Source organism: Diaporthe citri, assembly GCF_014595645.1.
Source record: "Diaporthe citri strain NFHF-8-4 chromosome Unknown scaffold_8, whole genome shotgun sequence".
NCBI classification, from domain to species: domain Eukaryota; kingdom Fungi; phylum Ascomycota; class Sordariomycetes; order Diaporthales; family Diaporthaceae; genus Diaporthe; species Diaporthe citri.
In genome coordinates this window covers 1,508,014-1,529,451 of record NW_025064853.1, presented here as the reverse complement: position 1 = coordinate 1,529,451, position 21,438 = coordinate 1,508,014, and the positions used below count along the sequence as shown (strand labels likewise).

General features: G+C 49.3%; 6 protein-coding genes across 6 annotated transcripts; 3 read left to right on the top strand and 3 right to left on the bottom strand.

Moving 5' to 3' along the window:
* Positions 1 to 1,663: 1,663 nt before the first annotated feature.
* On the bottom strand, positions 1,664 to 2,983 carry INS49_014782 (uncharacterized protein; the record flags this gene model as incomplete). The annotated part of the gene is made up of 3 exons (XM_043175471.1): positions 1,664 to 1,801; positions 1,957 to 2,544; positions 2,597 to 2,983. The coding sequence occupies 3 exons, from the start codon at positions 2,981 to 2,983 to the stop codon at positions 1,664 to 1,666; spliced, it is 1,113 nt and encodes a 370-aa protein (XP_043020428.1).
* Positions 2,984 to 3,368: 385 nt separating this feature from the next.
* INS49_014781 (uncharacterized protein) lies at positions 3,369 to 6,072 on the top strand (the record flags this gene model as incomplete). The annotated part of the gene is made up of 3 exons (XM_043175470.1): positions 3,369 to 3,636; positions 3,691 to 5,954; positions 6,025 to 6,072. 3 exons carry the CDS (start codon positions 3,369 to 3,371, stop codon positions 6,070 to 6,072), a joined length of 2,580 nt encoding a protein of 859 aa, XP_043020427.1.
* A 2,345-nt stretch (positions 6,073 to 8,417) lies between these two features.
* INS49_014780 (uncharacterized protein) lies at positions 8,418 to 9,449 on the bottom strand (the record flags this gene model as incomplete). The annotated part of the gene is made up of 4 exons (XM_043175469.1): positions 8,418 to 8,456; positions 8,542 to 8,891; positions 8,960 to 9,015; positions 9,070 to 9,449. The coding sequence occupies 4 exons, from the start codon at positions 9,447 to 9,449 to the stop codon at positions 8,418 to 8,420; spliced, it is 825 nt and encodes a 274-aa protein (XP_043020426.1).
* Positions 9,450 to 10,968: 1,519 nt separating this feature from the next.
* Positions 10,969 to 12,078, top strand: INS49_014779 (uncharacterized protein; the record flags this gene model as incomplete). Its single annotated transcript, XM_043175468.1, has 5 exons — positions 10,969 to 11,323; positions 11,379 to 11,593; positions 11,673 to 11,835; positions 11,909 to 11,918; positions 12,024 to 12,078. The coding sequence occupies 5 exons, from the start codon at positions 10,969 to 10,971 to the stop codon at positions 12,076 to 12,078; spliced, it is 798 nt and encodes a 265-aa protein (XP_043020425.1).
* A 566-nt stretch (positions 12,079 to 12,644) lies between these two features.
* Positions 12,645 to 14,249, bottom strand: INS49_014778 (uncharacterized protein; the record flags this gene model as incomplete). Its single annotated transcript, XM_043175467.1, has 4 exons — positions 12,645 to 12,670; positions 12,735 to 13,580; positions 13,637 to 13,685; positions 13,914 to 14,249. 4 exons carry the CDS (start codon positions 14,247 to 14,249, stop codon positions 12,645 to 12,647), a joined length of 1,257 nt encoding a protein of 418 aa, XP_043020424.1.
* Positions 14,250 to 17,397: 3,148 nt separating this feature from the next.
* On the top strand, positions 17,398 to 21,098 carry INS49_014777 (uncharacterized protein; the record flags this gene model as incomplete). The annotated part of the gene is made up of 15 exons (XM_043175466.1): positions 17,398 to 17,446; positions 18,959 to 18,976; positions 19,112 to 19,156; positions 19,218 to 19,235; positions 19,290 to 19,310; positions 19,369 to 19,391; positions 19,475 to 19,578; positions 19,637 to 19,661; positions 19,730 to 19,750; positions 19,822 to 19,842; positions 19,911 to 19,931; positions 20,799 to 20,849; positions 20,912 to 20,929; positions 20,984 to 21,063; positions 21,092 to 21,098. The coding sequence occupies 15 exons, from the start codon at positions 17,398 to 17,400 to the stop codon at positions 21,096 to 21,098; spliced, it is 522 nt and encodes a 173-aa protein (XP_043020423.1).
* Positions 21,099 to 21,438: the final 340 nt, after the last annotated feature.

Sequence of the window (21,438 nt, the reverse complement as noted above, 5' to 3'; positions counted from 1 at the left end):
ATAGAAGATGACGCCCATGTAGTTAGGGTTGGCACCCTCCCTCAATAGCATTTGGACTGATTCCCCAACGAAGTAATCCCATTGATGGAACCAAGCCTGAGTGTTTTCAAAGGTATTGCATGCATTCAAGAGGATCTCTGACTTCTTGTCTTTGCTTGAATTTCCGTCCCTGACTTCGCAGAGGATACGTTCGTCGTCACAGCTGTTGGTCAACACTTTGAGGAAGTCCTCGCCCTTACAAAGACATGCTCCCTGGTAATGGGAGCCGACAAAAGTTTTGCCAGCCTTGCATAGCACCTCAAATTAGTGGAGTGATTGCGCCAATCTCCAGCCACCCAGTCGTCTGTATTTCGGTGGGTGAGGCGCAAACATCGTATAATAGGCAGATGTGTTTCAGCTAAGCTCGGACCTAAGTCTTCATAGTCGTAATCAAGGAGGAAGAGTTGAATCTCTGCTAAACAGGCCTTGATGGTTCGAATCTCAAGGACATTTTCGACGATGTGCTGAAGTCCAGTATCTCTTTGCCCCCTTCTGTGTCTACAAGGAAGTCTTGAGCAGTTCGATGTATGAAGCGCAAAATGCTGCTTGAATCTGCGAGAGGAATGAGGTCGCCGTAATAACGTCCATACATCCCTGCAATCCGAGGCCGCCTAACAGGAAATGATCCTGAACCAACCTCTACGAGCCCAAAGCAGTAGTCATCCACTTTTCTCTCTACTTTCCTGCACCTCTCCAACATGGCATCATTTGAGACGCGTTTGGGCGTCTGATCACCAGCTTGGAGTATATAGTCGGCCGTCGATGTTGAAGCTAGCACGAACAAGAGTATCCCGAAGCTGTCAAAGGATGGCAGGAAGAGAGAGCCTCTCTCGAGGTGTCAACAAAAGTCTGAAATAGAGTGCCACAGTCTGTCTATCTGCTAGAGGATCGTCTTTCCTAGCCCCTTTCCATATGTCTTTAGACAAACTGATCCGATCTCCTGGCAAATTGCGAATTCTTGGCTCGAATATGTCGGCGTTGTCTCCGTATTCTAGACCCTTGTTGATGCTCTTTGTCGCAAGGATGAGCCACAAGAAGATGCCTTCCGATCTGTCAACCAAAGACCGGATGGGGTCACCATTGTGCCTCGCAATGTACTAAGGGGGAAATTTGACATGTTCTTGAGCATATTATTACTACAGTAGATCAAAGATAGTCTCTAAATCAGAAATTCTTACACAACTTCGCAAGCGGCTCTATGATATCACTGCAAACTGACCTCCAGAGCTTCGAATCCTCCCAATCAACCAATTTTCCAGCCGACAGGTTGTTTCCAGTCAGGCACTGCGAAACCGCCTGCCCATAGAGGCCTAGCATCGGGTTTGTCCCGTCGTCCTGCCACTCCAAAGCTTTCACCAGACGTTCGTAGTATGTCGTCGATTGTGATTGTGAACCGGAATCATCCAGCCCAAAGCGTGACTCCAAAGTCATTCCGTGCCATATCTCCAGTAATAGAATGCCTAGCTCCAGCAGTGCTGCCTTTGGTTGCGTGGGAGGCACGAGTGGACACTCGCCGCCGAAACTACAAGCAACGAAGGGCCGGTTGAGATCCACCTGGGCAGTTTGTTTTGCGTGACTTGTCGGGTCGGATAGATTCTCGTGCGGGAGGAAGAAGACTGTGTGTTTACACCACGCTTGTGTAAGCCATGGTGTGCTGAGGAGTTGCAGGAGGCTGGATGCCAACCGTAGAGAGAGCTGCATCCGAGGTTTCAACGGAAGGGTCGATGATGTCTTCAGTGTTTGGCTTAGGGATATGCAGTCCCTGTGGTCCACTTGACAGAGCGTCCGCGTTCCAGGCATGGCTTTCTGGTCCGGAAATGTACCCATCTGCCTGTTTCCCAGCAATGCGAAAGAAAGGCTAGACTTCATTCCACGGGCCTCCTTGATTGTTTCGCAGATGCTGCTGATCGTAGCCACTTTGGGCTTGAAGGTTGATGGAGCGTCGGTCACGCTAAAAGTGACCACGGCTTTCACCAAGTCCTCTGGAGTGGTCTCCGGATATACATTGTCAATTTTATAGTCGTCAAAGACTTGGACAACTGTTTCGTAGTACAGCGTGTCGCTCTTCTGCCCCTTCGCATGAAAAGCCAAATCAAACATCATCCGTGGAGCAGCAGGGTCTACCGCACCGCGCCTGTGAAGTAATCGATGAGCAGTATCGATGTGGTCATCGAGATAAAGCCTTGCCTCGTGACTCTCGTGGCACTCGTCTCGGAACCCGTCCAGAACGGCATTATAAAGACCTTCTGATAAGTTGCGTATCTGTCTGAATGCCTTCGCCAGCTTCAGAGAGTTTCCGGACGAGTTGCTGTTCATCGACTGGCGGTTCGACAAGGTAAGTCTCGAGAAGCGATCGAGTGCATCACTGCCCTTGTCAATCTCCTGGATCATGTCGTTCATATCAGTGATACCAAGTACCAGCTTAATCCTCGGAGTAAGATCAGCCTTCAAACTTGGCTTGGCATGGTTGGCCTCGATGATGGCGATGAGGTCATCTTTCGGCCCCTGCGGTGGTGTCAGAACTGGTTCTCGTAGTGAAGTTCGCAGTGACCTTTACCTGACCTCCAGGCACAAGGCCTGATATACGCCTAGCAACCTTCCCTACAGCCACGCTGTTGACCTCAAGCTCATAAACGAGGAAACTGGTGCTTTTTGGGCCGGGATATTCTTTCACTTGCTCCTGAACATCAGGATTTTTAAGATAGTCAACCGGGTCATCATCCAGGGCCAGCGCATCTTCGCAACCGCTCGCTAAAACGACCGACTTGATAAGTTCTTCTAGAGTCCGTTGTTGAAGAAGCAGTGCGCGAGCCAGCTTCTCGACATGCTTGCGCTTGTTGAAGGCTTTGCCAAACCTGCGGAAGCCGTCTCGGTAAGCATCCACGGATTTGAGAACGAGAGGGAGGGCCCCGAGGACGAGACCTGCGACTTCAATGCCCGACATGATAGTAGCGCGTACAGCAGACGAGATATCTGACAAAACTTTTCATAGCATGAGCGGACCCTGCGCTGAACTGAGAAATCGCAAGAACAACGTTCACGCATCAGCCAGTATTGCCACCACTACTCCGCTTTTTGCCCCTTGCTGACATGCAGCGCCACACTTGATGATCAGTGTAGCCTCGATTTGAATGGCATTCGCTCGCTTATTTTCGTACGACTCAGAGAGGGTTACGCAAAGTGCGGGGAGAGCTGCCTTTGCCTGTCTGCCTAACATCACCGAGGAAAAGGAAATCAGCATTCTTCTCACTTCCTCGTATGATAGTTTTGCATGCGCAGTTCGTCCAAATCGCTTGTTCTCAATTAGAAGTTCAACTCCTATAGATGAAATGTCTGGCATTGTGGCCCTTGCAGATCTAGGTTCCAACGCTGTGGACCTCTTTCGCAAAGTCGAGAAGGCTCTCAAAGAGAGCGCTGATACTGCATGGCCCGATGATCTATTGGTAGCGGAATCAGAGAGATTCGAACTCTGGGCTGCAAACATGGGACTCTTCGTTGCGGGCCATGGCTCTCTGGACTACCGTGTTCGGGAAGCCGAGAGGCTGGCGCAGACACTTCGCAGATTCATGCAGGACCTGATCAACTCGCTGGATGACGGTAAGGCCTCTTCATTTTGGTTTGAGAACCAAGTTATTCACAAAAGTGAAACAGTGTTCCAATTGTGTTCCGGCGTCAGCCAAGAGGGTGCATCTGGGATGGATGAAAGTAGCGGAAAACATTCAGAAACAGAAAGAACGAGAGATGAGGGTGAAGACGAAGACGGAGAAGAAGGAGAAGAAATCGAAATGGAACTCCTGTTAGACGGCGTACGAGATCCTATCAACAGACTCTTCAAGGTGTCCACGAAAATACGAAACCCTTCCACCCGACTTGGATCTTCCAGGGCTACCAACTACCGACAGATAGACGAGGATACTGGAGTCGATTTTCTTGAAGCTATTAAGGAAGCTGATTTGGACTACGTCTCTTCGATATTCCTAGAGTATCGAAAGGTCAGGGCTTGTGAAGAAAATCATCCTGCGGAGCCACCTGGAGGGCCATCAGGAGAAAACGACGATGCAGTGTGGGAGCCAATCAGGACTGTCTTAATCCAGGAACAAGAGCGGCAAAGGACTGGTGTCAATTCTTACCTTATCGAACGCATTGCGCAGGCAAATGGTCGCCGCCGACAGCAATTTGCGTATTGGGCCAGACACCGGGACAAACTCGATAAACACACAAAATCGTACCAGGCTCAAAAGACGCAATTTCGAACTGCACAGCCACACCGAGCTGGAGAGTACACCCCAGGTGCTGTTACGTCTGTTACGACTGCCACCAGACTTGACGTCGCACGTCTCGAGGTATCGGATAACCTCTCGAGCTGGACCCTCTCGGAATATGCCCCGTCAACACGGCAAGCCGCCCATGCGCCTGTTGACTTCCCTCCGGCGCCGAAGAGGTCGCGCAATACACCCTCGGACAAGTTCTTCGAGTGTCCTTACTGCTTCTTCTTGTGTCCCAAGGAAATCCTGGCCGATAAAGCGTGGAAAGCTCATCTCATACACGATCTGCGCCCTTACATCTGCACATACGAGGACTGTAAGAACCCAACGCAGCTATATGACAGCCGGCAGGACTGGGTGCAGCATGAGAATTCGGAACACCGCAAGGTTTGGAGGTGTCTAGAGCACTCAGACCAAGTCTTCAAGACGCTGGAACCATATAAACGCCATCTCCAAGGACAGCATAGAGGATCGATTAGCGGTGAAGCATCTTCAATCCGCATCATCCAAGCCAGTGAATCAGTTTCCGATATCCTAGGTCGGGCCTGTCCCATCTGCATGGTGGAGCTGGATACAACCAGAGCAATGGAAAGCCACATTGCGCTACATTTGGAAAGATTTGCCCGTTTTTCTTTGCCCAGGTCTGTTATCAACGACGATGACGGCTCCAACGCGGACTCGGATAGAGCAAATAGAGTGGAAGAGGAGGGTTCTCGCGATGATGACTTTGAGGGCGGTTTCGAGCTTCACAGCGATATAGATGCCAGCGAAGCTCAAGTGACAGGGCATCCTTCGGAAAGTGGTTGCTCAAGCACACCACACGGGGTTGAGACGACCGAGGGCATACTCCAAGCCTTCCAACCCTTCGACGATGACGATGACCTTAGTAGTGAAATTGGCCAGGCTCAACACGAAGTCCAGCAGACTACCGAAGATGAGGCAAGCTCTGATGACTTTGAGGTGGGTAAGTGGTGCACTGATCCCGAAAAGTATAACGAGGTCGAGCGGAGTTACCGGGAGGCAGTAGAGCAGAGTGAGAAGACGCTGGGTCGCGAGCATCCCGATACCTTGGAACGTATGAGCCGACTGTCGCTCTTACTATTCGGCCAGATGAAATACGAGGACGCCGAGCAGATAGATCGGGAGTCGCTGGAACGGAGGGAGAAAGTGCTGGGCCGCGAGCATCCTCATACTTTGGATAGTATGCACCAGCTGGGGGCTTCATTATCCGAACAGAACAAGAACATGGAGTCTGAGCAGGTGGAACGGGAGACAGCAGAGCTGAGGGAGAAGGTGCTTGGCCGTGAGCATCCCAGGACGCTCAGCAGTATATTCAACCTAGCGCTGACGCTTTACAAAATGGGCCGATATGAAGAGTCCGAGGAGCTGAACGTGGAAGTGCTGGAGACTCGCAAGCGGACACTGGGGCATGCCCATCGTGACACACTCACGAGTATGAACAACCTAGGGTTAACACTTGGGAAGCTAGGCAAACTGGAAGAGTCCGAGAGGTTGTTTGCGCAGGCGACGGAGATGAGTAAGCAGGAACTTGGGTCTGACCATCCCAATACGGTCCAAAGTATGTTCAACATGGCGGGTTTGTTTTGGGATCAAGCCAGATTTGAAGAGGCTGAGAAGCTGGACATGGAAGTGCTGGAGAATCGCAAGCGGACACTAGGGCCTGCTCATCCTGACACACTGATCAGTATGGCAAACCTAGCTCTCACCTGGCACCGTCAAGGACGTATCGCTGAGGCTATCGCCTTGATAGACTCGTGCGCCCAACTTCGCTGTCAAGTACTGGGACCGGAGCACCCACACACCGCTTGGTCCATAAAAGAGTTGGACGCTTGGCGTGCTGAGCGAGAAAGTCAACAGTGACTTTCAGAATTGGGCTCATCAGGCCATGTGTAAAGTAACTTAGCATCGACATACTTACTAGCATGGTGGTTTCCTTGTTATGTGGATGACATGATAATGAATGCTGTTGTGTATTGTGGCTTTTGAAGACACGGATGACCCCTATCTCATAACTCAAATAAGGCTATTGTTTACAGTCTAAGAAGGCTAAATCCAGGGTCTAATGTGCGCATCGGCTTCTATCCACCGGAAAGTTGAACAAGGGGTTGCGCCGCTCGGTGATTGATCACTTTGGGCTCACCTGTCGCTCACCTCGGAACAGAGCCTGCAATTGATCCGGGCTCAGGGATGTAGTGATAGAGCGAGGACCATGAAGTTGGGAAATTGACCCACACAGGTACCCTGATTTGGAGCAAGTTCTGAGGCCAGTGCTACTGCCGGTTAGCCGTGGGACTTGACGATGATGCTGAACTGTCTGTCACCTTACTGTGGGGTTGACCACAGTGGGCACCATGGCGTCGACTTTTTGGGTTGCGGTGAATGACTGGGCAAGCCACGCCCAAAGCAGCGACGGGCTCAAGGCCAGACATTTTGTCTCAATCACGATGTTTGTGCCAGATGAGTCGTAAGACTTTTGTGGATCTGGAAAAAGACTGAAAGCCAGACCTGGAGTAGGGCAGGTCGAAAGACGAAAGAAAGGAGATGGTTCATCAGGTGCGAGTGTATTGCCCCTGATGACTTATTACACTGCAACCAGCTACTGGAGCGATGTAGCATCCAATTATTCTGTACCATTACTGCATGATACAGTGTTGTGGATGATGATATGCTGCTATTCTTTGAGTAGGCACAGTGCGGACCTCCCGTTTGTCAATATCGGCAAGACAGCCCGCGAGTTCATCTGGACAGCTGCACGCCTCTGGCTGGAAGACGGTCAGCTGTATCTTGCACTGCTCCGGAATACGGCCCCTAATCTTACAGTCCACATTCTGAAGGGGCTTCCCAGGCCCTTCGCTCTATCCATGACGTCCATTTGGAAAGCTCCACCGTTTGTCTCCCCTTCAGTGGGAAGCATCTCTGTAACAGTTTTAACCCCTGGAGACGTTGAAAGGCAAGAGTTCTGAATTGAGTGGAACTGAGAGAAGCAGTGATTGTCCTCTAAGCTTCTAGTCTCTGCACTGGATATCAAAACCATGCCGCCCAGGACTCGGTATGACGAGTACTTCGATCTCGCATGTTGACTGCAATATACCGAGGCTAAACCATCGAAACCTCACGAAGGTCGTCTCTAAAACTTCATGTCAAAAGTGTTTCCATCCCCGAAAACTCCATGTAAAAAATGTTTCCATCCCTGAAAAACTTCATCTCCAACGTAGTTTCGGTCATGCCAGCCGGGGAGGTCGTCAAGTCGCGGACCTCAGGAGCCCAGAGCATGGCAGCGGTCATTCCTGCGGCCATTCCTATCATGATCTTGTCGAGGGTGTCCCTGTCAATCCAATAATCAGCATGCGGTTATCAACACTAACTCAAACGATATTATGACTCAGCTGCAGGTGGCGCACATGTTGTGTTGTTTCTTGCAGTGGCTTCACAGGAGGACCTAGACGCGAGGTGGTTGAGAGCTACAGGCTTTGCAGGTCGGGCCTGGGTCAGGGAGGGTGTGGACCGGTTGTGGGGCCCGGAGGACTGATTGAGGAGGAATGTTTGTGTAAGTCTCGAGGGTGGTGGTGATTTCGTGTAGACAGGCCAAACTGATGGGAAATGGGTTGACTGCAGGTCCCAATGCTGGTTGTGGTTGACGGATGAGATGTTTTGACGAAAGAATTCAATGATGGCTAGGTGAAGCTACAGGGAAAATGGATGCACCCACGCCCCCTGAGCGTGGTAGAGGCCTCATATAGTGGCTTCCTGGATTCAACAATAGGTTGGTATTGACGACCATTTGTGTCTGCTTTTGTTGGCATTGACGGAGTGACCGACCAAATGAAGGAGGAAATGATTGGGTGAAGCAATACTTGACTGGAACCATTGAAACCTTGTGCAGCTGCACGTGCCAGCCGTTGGTGCTTCCCTGACCCAGACTCTACCGGTACTGTGGTGAATTCGTTGGATACACCATTCTCGACCTTACTGGCAGATACCCTTCCAAACGGCCAGAATGCACTGAAACTACTGAAAATCAATCTAGTGAAATGAATGCATGCAAGCATTGGTCAAACTGCAAGCTATCCCCATGCTTGGGATCGTGGTACGTTAGTTGCTGCCTGGATTTCTACTGATGAAGCCTGCCTTCTTGCGACTCGTGTCAGCGAGACCCAATGAGCCACCTTGGAAGTTCAAGACGACGCCGTTTTGCCTGCGGTCGACCCGACTCTACATCGAAACTCGCGGCCGTTGCGGCACCTGCCTGTGATTGGTATAAGACGTGAGCCGATTGCCGAGTCAAGCTCGTATTGTGCAATGAGAAGTCGGTGCTTGAATGTTGGGCCGGTAGCGCGATGCGTCCAGTATTGATGGTTGCTGTCTGTGGAATGGAGGCCAGTCGAACTTCGTCATAACGCCTCTTGTGCCGGTCCTGAGCGCGCCTCCTCTCCTGCTCCTCTAGCCGTCTGGACTCCGCTGCGACTGGGTCCGTCAGGAGGAGCTCTTCGATGTCCTCCTCGGCCGCGTCTCGGCGGTGGAGTTCGCTTTCCTCCGTCTCTGCGGAGGAAGATTGGCCGCAACTCACTGCTATAAAATGATCAATGAACCAGCCCACGGATTTTTCTGGAATGTAGCGGCAGACTCCAACCTACTCTGCTCCTTTTTGTGCGCACGCTTCGACTCGATATATCGGATGCCGTACATGCCTCTGTGGGCTTTCTCTGGTTCCCGTGACACGAGACGGTGCGTGTGATTTTTGAACACCCCGACTTTAGCAATGAAGTCGTTGCTGACGATCACGTCGACAGGTAGATTCTGAATGATGTGGAACTCGTATCCATCCCTGCGCAGTGTGTGCTTGCCCCAGTCGAGATATCGCTGAAACCTCCATTTCACACCTCGCACCCTTCCAATGGTATAAGCCTCAGATCCGTCAATGAATTGAACTTTGATCCTATGCTCAGGCCCGTTGTGGACTGTGAGTCCAAGTTGTTTTGCAAACAGAAGAGACAGAACCATAATGTCAGAGCCTGTGTCCGGGACGATGTCGGCGGCTTGGCCGTTGAGATATCCATCCAGTAGGTAATGTTCCGCCTCTAGAACAGCGAGGAAATTGAAGCCAAGAATGTTGGAAAAAAACATTCTTGATGCGGCTGGTATACTTCGTTAAGGTCTGAGTTACTCGTAAGAAAAGGGATCCCAGGACCAGAGGGTGAACGCATTTCTCCCGGACCATGCACAAGAGCGGGTACGAATTCTCCTCTTCGGAGAAGTTGAAAACCCCGGAAACTCTTCCCAGCGTGCGAATCATCGCGCCACTCGGTAGACACACCGAGACGGCAGAGGTCTGGTCGATAGTAAGACCTAGTGTACCCGCCAGCTCCTGGCAGATGACATTGAAACTAGCTCCCGAATCTGCGAGTGCATCCAAATTCTTGCCGTTGATTGATCCTTTTGCAACCAAGCGTCTGTGACTGAAAGAATTCGCTGGCTCCCAAGGTTGAATTTGCGCATCCGGTGGCTCTGTGTTCCCTCGAGCTTCCTGATTGTTCACAGGGGGTGGCTCATCGTCTTCAGAGCCCGACATTTCGTCTTCCGAAGATAACTCGACGTACTTCTCCGGGGTTGCCTCATCATATCCAGAGTCCGGTGGTTCATCATCTTCGGATGATATATCGATTATCTGCTTAGGGGATGCTTCATCATCTCCAGAGTCTCCGTTATGAATCATTAACCACTTCTTCCATACTGATGTTGCATAATCTTCCGAAGATGAGTTGATGTCCTCCTCAGAGGATGCTTCATTATTTCCAGAGTCTGATGATTCATCATCTTCAGACGATAAATTGATGATCTGCTTTGGGGGTGCTTGGTCATCTCTAGAGTCTGATGGCTCATCATCTTCGAATGATAAATCGATGATACTCTTGGGGGGTTCTTTATCATCTCCGGAACCTAATAAATCGTCTTCTTCGGAGGATAAATCGATGCTGCTTGGGCCATGGGCGATTGTCTTCAGATGCCGTTACGTCATGGTCGGTAGATGACACGACCTTCTCGGAGGCTGGCTCGTTCTCATCCTGGTCGTCCTCAGAACTTTCCGGAGGCCATTTTGAAAGCACAATGGGCTTTCTTCTTTCAGAGAATTTGTGGAATCCACGCACCAGGATACCGTGAGAGTATGTACGGAACCCTGTACGGAGACGCACCATCGCGGGCCAGAGATTGAGGTTGCTTCTTATGAGGCCCAGGACGCGACAAAATGTGGACAAACTGTTGTTAAACTCAGGCAGGAGGACGACTTAAAGTTGAGAGACAAGGAACAGAAGATATGAATTGTGTCGAGAGAGAAACACGGGAGGCCTTCCTCATTGTTTACCACGCCTCGGCACTGCCTTACCACTGGGCGTCAGCGCGTGTCGAAGGCCTGTAAAGTCGGCGCAACGACTGGTGAGCAGTGGAGAATGCCTCTGCATCATGCACTATGATGGGTCCCAACCCCGGAAGAGGCGCAGCTGTGCAACACTGGCAGTATGTATGTGCCAAGGCAGACTACGCGGCGTTCCAACCCCTCTGATTGTCTTTGCCATTTCACTGCTCTGGCCCCGCCTCGATGGTTCACTTGCCAAAAACAGAAACAGCACGACCTTTTACTCACCTGATGTCTACAGATATTGAACTGACTCTGCAAGAGAAGCGGAGAGGAGGCTACACCGCTGCCGCGGAGTGGTTGGCGCGCGATGTCGATAACGAGACTTTAGTGTTCCGGAAATTTGACAAGCTGGCGGCCCTAAATCTTTTATACTTGCAGAGCGAGATCTTAAACCTCGAGAATAGGGTCGAAAGAATGCACCAAGACGCTGTAACTAATGGTAGCGATCTAGATCTTCAAGAGACGGCCAGGAGATGGGAGACATTCGTCAAACAGGCTACAGAGGGTGACCCCAGATTTAGGCAGGACGCAAGGGTTAAGATGCAGTTAGTACGGGACCTAAGGGCCAAGATCAAGGAATATCGTAAGTGAAGAGACTTTTGTGTTTCGAGAGTGTGCAGCTGACACCCAGTATCCAGATGAGGCCTTGCTCTTGCAAAGTAAAATCGCACATCTCAGACAACCCCAGGAACGAGTCTTGGTTGCCTTGAGACACTACTTCCAGGTGCCAACACACATTCTTTTTGGGAAAGCAAAGAAGTTCCTGGATGACCAGGACGATCTCGTGTCTTTGAAGTCACGAGCGGAGTTTGATTTCCTGTCGGACTTTCTGAGACGACACCTAATTGGAAATGTACGTCAAATCCCTCCTTATCTGCTTTGGCATTCTTGTACTCTGTTTTCGGGGGTTGACAAGCTAATACTCTACATAGAAAGAGTTGGCCAGTGACGGCAACTACTACAGCCGTTTTAACGAATCCACGGTGAATATGATAGTCACGCTCGTAACAATAGCTGCCGCGGCGTCTTTCTTGCTCGGCCCCATTCTCAGTCTCTATTTTTTTGAGAAACGCAGCGGCAAAGCTCGCAATGGTGGTACTATTTACTTCCCTTTTCGCTGTGATAATCAGCCTGATCACCAATGCAAGGCGTGCTGAGATTTTCGCAGCTACGGCAGCGTAAGTTCACCACTCGTACCGAGGCCAACGTACACTTGCCAAAAAAGAAGAAAATCTTGTGCTGGTTGCCAAATTTTGAGGAGCTGTCATGCTAATTAGACATAGATACGCTGCGGTGCTCGTGGTCTTTGTCAGTAATGGTTCCTTATCACCAACCTAAAAGCCAGGCAGTGTGCTCTCACAGATCCTTCCGCACATATGCGCTAAATTTGGGGACTGTACGTTCTACGTCGACCATTCCCACAGGAGTCATGAGCCGCAGAAGTACACCTGCCTAGTGGGAGTAATTGCATAGTGGATGGGCGTGCACAAAATCGGAGGGTCTGGTTCGTTGCACCGATTATTTCAAGACGAGGCACGCTTAATAAATGTACATCTAGGGCTGAAGTCTCAAATGCTGATTTCAAGCTCAAAGCTGAGAAGTACGTTTTAAAACAGTTGATCAATAGAGCAGGAAAGCAGTCCGAGTCTGCTTCCGTCGATACTTATTTGAGTACTATAACCGAGCTTTCCGGGGCTGCCTTCTAATACTACGTGTGGGCAGGCTTAAAGATGTGCCCAAGTAATTTCTCTGCTTGTTTGTGCCACCCCTTTACCTGATGGGTCTCACTCAACGGGGTTTAATCTTGTGCACAGCATTTGTGACATAAGGAAGAAAAGTCAATGTCGCTCGCGAGGACACTGAAAAAGGCTGCCGTTGAGGCTTCACCGGCTGAAAGAAATGTGCTATAGCAGAGTTGGCATACTGACATCTGAGATTCCTCTTGTGCAAAGTCTTGCATGTTGTCGTCTTTTCCCCCGCGGCCACGTGCTCACCCTCAACAGAAATACATAGTGCAACGAAAGGTCGTATTCTAGTCCCCCAAAACTCCTTCCCAAGATTGCTGATCTGTGACGACTTGTTTGGGTTGCAGTCAAGAACATTAAGTCGCATCTTGAACCATTCATGCGCCAAAACCTCCTCGGCCGACAGGCGTTTCTGCGGTTCGTAGCGAAACAGCTTGTACAGAAGATCCGCCATCAGTTCCTGTTCCGCCTTGTGGGTGACCAACGACTTCTGCACCTCTTGTTTGTTATCCACGCCCGGAAGGAATGTCTCAATAGGCTTGCTCAACGCCACCTCAAGTGACCACTCCTCATCATCCCCACGTCGGAGCCACGTTCCCTGCTCGTCGAAGGATTCCTGCCGCGCCTCCCACCTGTCCCACCACTCCTTGGGCGGTTTTCCGAAGAACCGCACAATCTCCGCCAGCAGCTCATCCTTGTCGAAGATCATGTAGAAGAGAGCAAGCTGTTCCCGGATCTCAAACAAGGTGCAACCAAGCGCCCATATGTCACAGGCTTTGGAAACGGCGTTCCCTTGGTCTAGAATAATCTCGGGCGGAAGGTAATTCTCGGGGATGCCCAGTTCGGCCGGAGGCAATGATATTGGGAAAGATTCGCCGAAGTCGATGACGCAAATTTTGTCGGTCAGATACTCGTCACTGAGATGAGAGGTGTCGGTGGGAATTACTAGGTAGCGTGGTGAGGATTCTGGGAGATCCTCACCAGACTCGGTGCGCACATGGGTTTTCTGAGGCTGGCCCAAAATGGAGAGCAATTCATTCTCAGACAGCTGGTTGAGGTTGGCCAGCTTCACCAGGATATTGGCTGGTCGGAAGTCTAAGATAGTGTTAGTTTCTGGTGGTGTCACAGATAGTGATGCGGTTAATAATTACCTCCATGGCAGAGGCCCCGCTTATGCAATAAGCTCATAGCCAGAGCGCTCTGATAAGCCATTCCGCGAAGGACAGGCGCGGGGTTCTTCAAACTCAACCAGAGACGAGGTGAGACACAAGGGCCCAGAACTGGGAGCACGATGCATTGTTGTGACCCATTTGGTCCTGTGATTGAGAATGCATCCAGCGGTATGGAAATGTGTTCGGCGCCTGGAGCGGAGCGATCTAAGCGAGTCAACGTGAGGTCTGTCTCTGGAGCTACATCTCCAGCCATAACCTTGACGGCGACGTATCCGGGATCCTTCAGGTCCCGGCAGAGCCACACGGTTCCGAAGCCGCCATGGCCTAGCTTGTGAATGACGCGGTACCGGCCAGATGTGCTGAGCGTGTCGCCGAGATGGACGGGATGGTATCCGCCTTCTTGATATTCTTCCAATGGCTCGAGGCCTTCGTTTATCCCGTCCAGATAGGTGCCGTGAGAAGTTGTCGGTGCGTGGTCAAGTGTCCCCTCGTATTGGATCGACATGTCATCGGGTAGCTCGTGATGAGCAAGGTGTGCACTCTCCACTGCGTGGCTGGGCTCGGAGAGCCCAGACTGTTTTCCGTCGGACATGGGTCTCGACAATGAAGACAGCCCGGGCGCGGTGACTTCACACGATAGACTTAAGTGCAAGATTTTGGTGTCGCCGATAAGGCCAGGTCTAGAGGGTGCGATGTGGAGGGCTCAAGAATCTGGTGATGGGAAGGATCAATTGCATGCACTCGAATTGAGTGGAGGGGAACAGCTTCGTGCGGCCACTACTGACGTACGCAGTTGGTGACAAACCGCAACCTTGGGAGTCAGTCAAAGCCACCAGTCACTGCACCAAAAAGTTGAATTGGTGGATGATTTCGGGAGACGAATCAAGTCCTGACGCAAAGTAGTGGCTCGGAATAATTTTCAAAATTCGAGGCAAGTTGGGACGGTGTGGACAACAAGAACCGTGTGACGGTATGAACTGATGAACATTTTAAGGTCGTTTGATATGATGTTTGTCTTCCTCTGGGTTTATTATCTCAAAGATGTATGTGTAACCCTTGCTTCTATTCAATTACCCGTACAGTGGGGCGTTAGTGTTTCCAATGATGGAAGCCGAGTTGCGGTAGAGGCGTTTGCGGCTCATTTCTAGATGTTTCGTATCCTCTACATACAGTTGATTTCCCAGAATTACCCGTGCTGAGAAGGTGGTGCTTGGAGGGAACGTGGACAAAAAGTTTTCGATGTAGAGCCGAGAGAGATGAGAGTGAGGTGGATGCGGCTAAGTCCTGTGTAAGTGAGGACATCCGGAGTAAGAAGTACTCAGGGGCACGTTCCGTATGGACTCCAGCTCCGTAAAAATACATGTTGACGTCTGCTAGCTGTATGCTGACCTACTAAATGCTTTTAAGAATCCATTGCAATTACTCGGAATTCTCGTTGTATAACTGGCGACTTGCTTGAAGTTCTCCATATTAAGTATAGCCAGTCTTTCTGCACTTGCTAGCCTTTGATATAGTGGCTGTTCTATTCTCGATACTTATGTGCAAGAAGCCTCAGCTCAGCAGTCTAACTACATTGCTCTAATTTCCGGCATGAGACCGGCTAGCAGCAGCGCCTGACTTAGTTCCCACTCTTGAGATGGTAGCTTGTCGTTAGTGCTGCATGGCGTGGTCGGAAATTGGGAACAAAATACGCCAACAATGACATATAACCCCACAATTACTGACACCGCCTTATACAGTTCCGTTTACAATTTTGAATGGTCTATAACTATCTGGACAAGACCAAAAAAAAAAAAAAAGGTTGGAAACTTTTATCATTCAATCCAATCCTGCTTTGCCAGGCTACCTCCGAATCAAGCGCGAAAAACTTCAGAAATCAACCAGACCAGATCAGCTACTGCACCACCTTCACCACCTTACAGATTGCATTGCCGCATACATGGCACCTCGCAAGATGCCAACATACGCGCAGACTGTTAACGACTACGTCAATGCCTGGAGAACGAGGTCGGATGCAGACCTCGCCACCTCGCCGGCCCTCGTTCAACTTCCCCAAGGCCTCCATTTTATCCGGGACAGGAAAATCTGCAAACCAAGGTTCGCCTCATTAGCACCCCCCCTGATCACCATTGGAACCTTCGCATTATCATGACAGGGCGAGATGGGAAAATCCTGTATACGGCGATCCAGGACCAATCTGATTCTTTCTTGCCAACGGTTGTGGATATTTGGAGAGAGGTTTGGTTCCAAATTTGAGTACTATTGTCTGTTGGAAGGTAATCACGCTTCGTCTGCCGCAGCAAAATGATCAAGCGAAGATTGATAGCAGTGGCTTCACAAATTATTTCTGAAGGCGTAAGATTGAGTCTGTTAATTAACAGATGGGTTGTTTGAGACTTCAGCAGTCCCGGACTAAGGTCTGCAGCTGCTGGCACACCAATCTGAGAAGAAGTTGAGCCCTGAGTCTATCGATATATCGCATTAATTATGTCTACAAGACATAAGTACCTCCATGCAATCACACATCTTAGTTTTCTTCTGCCCATCCCATCATTCAAGACCAGACAAGGCCCAAGGCGAAGGAAACCATCGCCGTCGAGTTGGTGACTACAAAGCGGAGAGACTAGGTATTGCAGATTGGAAATTCACGGCGTCTCAATCCTTCTCCAACGTTGAAGCTCAATTGAGTTCCAAGACCAGAGTCTATTAGATCCGCCTCGCCTGATAAGTTGCTAGAACGTGATGGATGCCTCAGACATAGGATTGAAAAATGATGTTTGTCAGACTCAGCTCGAGGCGATTATGTGATTTATGACAACCAACACTGACAGACTCCACAGCATGAGTTATTTTAAAGGGAATAGATACAGGCAGGCAACAACGATAAGGAATTATTCATCATTATATGTAGATGGTACATTCAGAACCGGACGAAGAAGACATAAGGACAATTTCAGTTGCTATGTATCAAACCCTGTAGCATGACTTGTGCATTGAGATTCCAATGACACTTGAGACGCCACTGGCGTAAGTGTCAATGGACTTGACAGATTTCGTGCAGATGTAGCCGGCTGTTTCATGGCTCATCACCTGAAAATATACACATACCAAGCAGGGCGAGCAGAGGTCGCATAGGTGGCCCCTTTCCGCTTCACAGGCCGGATGGACGCTTCAGCACATGCCCTGTTCCATTCAAATTGAGATGAGTCGCAACTGACTTAGTATCTCAGATCATGCATGGGGAGGACCCAAGATACCAGGCCAAGAAATAGCAATACCCGGAAAGAGTGGAAGAGATGCGGTTGACAAATCCTTGGTGGTTGTCCATATGAGAATAGTAAGAGCAAGGACTGTTTGGAGTTTTTATCCCTGTACCAAGCCAGGATATAAGTGCTCCGGTTCTCGACTTCGTGGTAGGAAGAATGAGAGGGTCATAATGGGTATAGGGGCCAGATGTCACAATTATTTGAAGCCGCATTGAGGGGAACAACGTTTTTATTGCCATGGGTGCAACGTGGTCTATAAACGATACCACCGATCAACCCAGCCTTCGCAAATCGAATATTGACTACCGGTGGCTAGAATATAGTCCAACCGTGTAGTCAACTCTAAATTCTAATAGTCTATCTTGAATGACCATTATCAATTGTCCATTCGTCTATACATTTAAATGATCCACCGCATGTCCGCTGGTCCGCCTCGAATAGCCAGTATTAGTGGTCCGTTCTTACGGCCAGAATATGGCACAATGCGTGGTCAATGGTCCGCCTCGCACAGCCATCATCGATGGTACGTTCTTGCAGCCAACGTTGTTCCAAGACAGCAGCTGTCAACCCACAGGTGCCAACCTCCATGGCCCTGATGACTGTGTGTCTTTCCCCAAATATCACTAGCCTTGCGGTGCCCTAAAACCGAGTCCTCGAAGTTTGATATCTTCGAATTCATTCTGCGGGTCTGGGATCGGCCGCTGCCAGTGGTCTTCAGTTGCAACGGGTGGATCGTTGCGCCTGTGCGAGTTGTCTCGGCCGATACTAACGGGGGGGGGGGGGAGTTGAGGGGCCGAACGATCTGAATGAGGCTCGGTGTTCGGAGTTGCGTGCTCGATATCTTCCTGCAGCGCGTAATTCTTGAGGTCATACCTTGTGCTTACTGTCAATATGATGACAGCCGCACAGAGGCATGCGAGGACGGTACCGGCTTTCTAGGCCGTCCCGCTCTCCGACGGGGTGAAAAACAAGACCAGCATAGCTCCTAGCATCGCAATGATGGTGAGGAATGGGCACGCGATGATCTGACCTCGCAGGACCTCGAAACTCGACGCGTTGATGTAGTCCCCAGTGTGAGCTTAAAAACCAAGCATGAGGCCGGCAGCGCTGGAAACGCAGCCGATAGCGAAGAAGATATTGATGATATCTTTATTCTTCTTCTCATTCTTACCCAGGCCGTCCCAGAGAAGTGCACCCATGCAGGCCACAAACAGTGTTAAGTTCACTGTTACAGCCATGTTGATTTGGGCCCTGCCCGAGGCTGTAAGAGCGTTCGTCATCGTGAGTTGGTATGTGAGGAGACGCGGGATTAATAGATCCACGTAGATAATCCACGTGAAGAAAGTCGTGATGATTGCGAATAGTATCGTTCAAACTGGGTTGAATGCTGGTGTGTTGTAGCTGGGTGTTGAGGAAGACCGCGATGGCAGGTTGTTTACTCGTGAAGGGATGTTTTTGCAACGCGCTAGCCGAGCCATCACGTGTGCTGTAGAAGCCACGCCCTCCCAAGCCACATGGTGGCACCACATGGTAGGCAGATCTGGGACCAGCCGATCCAGATTTCCACGAAATGAATGGGAGAAGACCTGGGTAGGTGCGTGCCTTATCACTGGATAATGTGTACTTGCCTAACAACACTCGCTTGAGGATGCCTCACATAGATAAATCCCGGAGGTAAAGCCCGGGAGACCTTGGAATACGGCCCAATAGTTGGCAAGTGCTTCTCGATGTCCGGATCCGCGTGCCTGTCTGTGTGAGAGCAATGAATCAACATTCAGTGTTTCATTGTTGTCGACTGCCAAGGCCGTCTCTATTCTGATCTTTTCAACCACCGAAATCCCCCATATATGTGTCTACATCTGGCATAGAATACCCGAGGGTAAATATTGGCAGTTGTTTGATATACTGATTTCATTTAAAAAGACAGAGAGACAACTAGCTAGCCTACCAACCCACCCGCCGGAACCAGTAAGTGATCAGAAACTCTGTTCTTGCATTTCTCACTGAATGACGTCCACGAACTGACCAAATACAGTGGGGAGCTCAAACAACTGTGAGTTAAATGAGAACAGCAACCCATATCTTTCGAGCCGTCACGCATTTTTGGCTCATTACTCGCCCGTGTCGTGATACATAACGGCCGAGCAAGCCCGAAATCACCATCATCTTGCTAATACGGCATGTTCAGACAAGCAGCACGCCAAGAAGGCTGCCGTTGCCGCAGCCAACTACCGTAAGTATCATCTTGAATATTTTTGTGTCACATATGTTCCGGTTCGCTGAGACCCTGGCAGACCAACCAACTCCCAGCTGTAAGTATTGCGGCCCGACTTTGATTTCTTTCAATTGGACGCTCAAAACTCCAGTCAAAAACCTCGTGCAGAAGCGTAAGTCTACCCTTGTGGTCCCCGTTTAAGTTGGGCTTCAAAACTAACCTCAAAACAGACCAGTCCGCTCCGACCACCCCTGTAAGTAGTCCCAACTGATTACTACTCCTCAGGTCATACTTGAGCGGTTACGCTCCCTGAAATGATCAATAAGATGACTTTAGATAAGACCTGTCGTCATTGTGGCAAGCGTGGCCACCCTGAGGAGAAGTGCTGGTGCCGACCAGCAGCAGGCAGCACCATTGCTGCCACAATTGGTATCTCTGTCGTGAGTAGACACATGCCCAAGAAGATTATTCTTGTCATACGCTGACCTCAATTCTCAGTACCACCACAAAAAGTCGGAGGCATGTATTCCTTGTCACGGAAATGAACATTGGCCGCTACTGAAGTCACTCAGGCTGAACCCATGTTTCCAGAACCACATGGCCAAATCCCAAGTGAGTAAAATGAGTTCCAGCCAAACACTGCCACGAAAAGTGAACCTGGCAACTGACGAATTCTGAACCAGGACGAGGAATCCACCATTGCCGTAAGTGTCTATTCAAAGCAGGCAAAAAGGCATTATGATGCTGATATTATCTGTGATGATGAATACAGTTACTCGAGAAGCAGATTCAGGTATGTTGAGATAGCTTTCGATGATGAGATCAGCATGATTGACTACCTACCAGGGGGGAGGGGGGTTTTTGACTGGGTCACGCCATGCACTCATGTTTTGACATTTAATCAAAATTTCGTAATTCTAGCAAAATACTAGTAAAAGGCTATTAAAATACTATTAACAGTAAATTATATCAAGGCTCCAAATTATGTTAATATTAATAACTCTATATCAATATTGCCTTTATATTAATATCGACTTTATGTCAGCTAATATTATTATAATTTTATATTAAGAGCTTTGGTTTAAATCTTATTAACTTTAAATTTATTTCTATTTTTAGATATTTTCATAATTCCATAAATACTTCCATAATAAATAGTTAAGCTAACAAAGAATAAATAAGTAATTGGATTGGGGATAAGGGAAAAAAAGGTTTTTTTTTTACCCCCTATGTTAAGGGTTAACATCATATCACAGCATATTAAGAGCAACCTTATATTAAAAACAACTACATATCAATAATGAGTAAATAATGCAAGACACACATAAAAACATATTCTTAAAATATTATTTGCATGTCATTATCATGTTGCTTTCCTTTCGACTTGCTTGCAGCATCTAAACAAGAACCCCCCCTCCCCCTGGTAGGTATATCTAGGCTGCCAGAGAGAGGATGAAAGTTAGCTTCAACGCATCTTCTATCTTCTTCTATTTGGGATGACTGACTTGAGTCTTTACTTACCTAGAAATCCGTTAAATTGGCCGTCGTAAGTTGAATTGCTTCGTTGCACAGACACCTAGTACGGCGCTAGAAGCTGTCCAAGGTGCGTTTTGCCATCCACTGCCCAGTAAGCATATAAATGAAGTCTAACATATTCTAGAAAGCCAAGAAAAAGGACAAAACTCCCGGCACAAAGGGAGGAGAAGCCTCTGTAAGCACCTATATAAATCAATGGTCACGACATATTCACATAAAGCTGACTGGAGTTTACAGAAATTGTTCAATGAAATGGTAAATAAATAATCTGCATGAGCTAAGATCGATCCAATATGCTAACTGCAGTAGATGGAAGAGAAAGATGAGGCCAGCTCGTCTGAAGATGAGGCCAGCGAGCCTCAAGAGAATGCGAGCGATGAGGCACTATAGTGAATCTTTGAGGCTTGGCCATGTTAGTGCTTAGGGGACGTACGAGTGCCGGGGCGCGCTCTGATGCTGTGGCCCGAGGTGGTGGGGTCACCGCGGCGGCTGCCGAATGGTTTCCTAGGGTCGGGTTGATAATGCCGACTTCCGGACAGAAAATGTGTTATCATCAGATACTTTTTTTGGACTTTTCCTTGTACGTTCCCGCATCTGAAAATCCCGAAGCGCCTTTTCACAGTGGCTATCAAGGGCCTCGCTTGTGGACACGGCTCGATACTTAGTTTTTAATTAATAATCGTCGTCGCACGGCCACGATGCCTCGTATTTTCAATCCTACAGGTGAGACATCCGCTCTGCTTGATGACGAAACAAAGAACGGA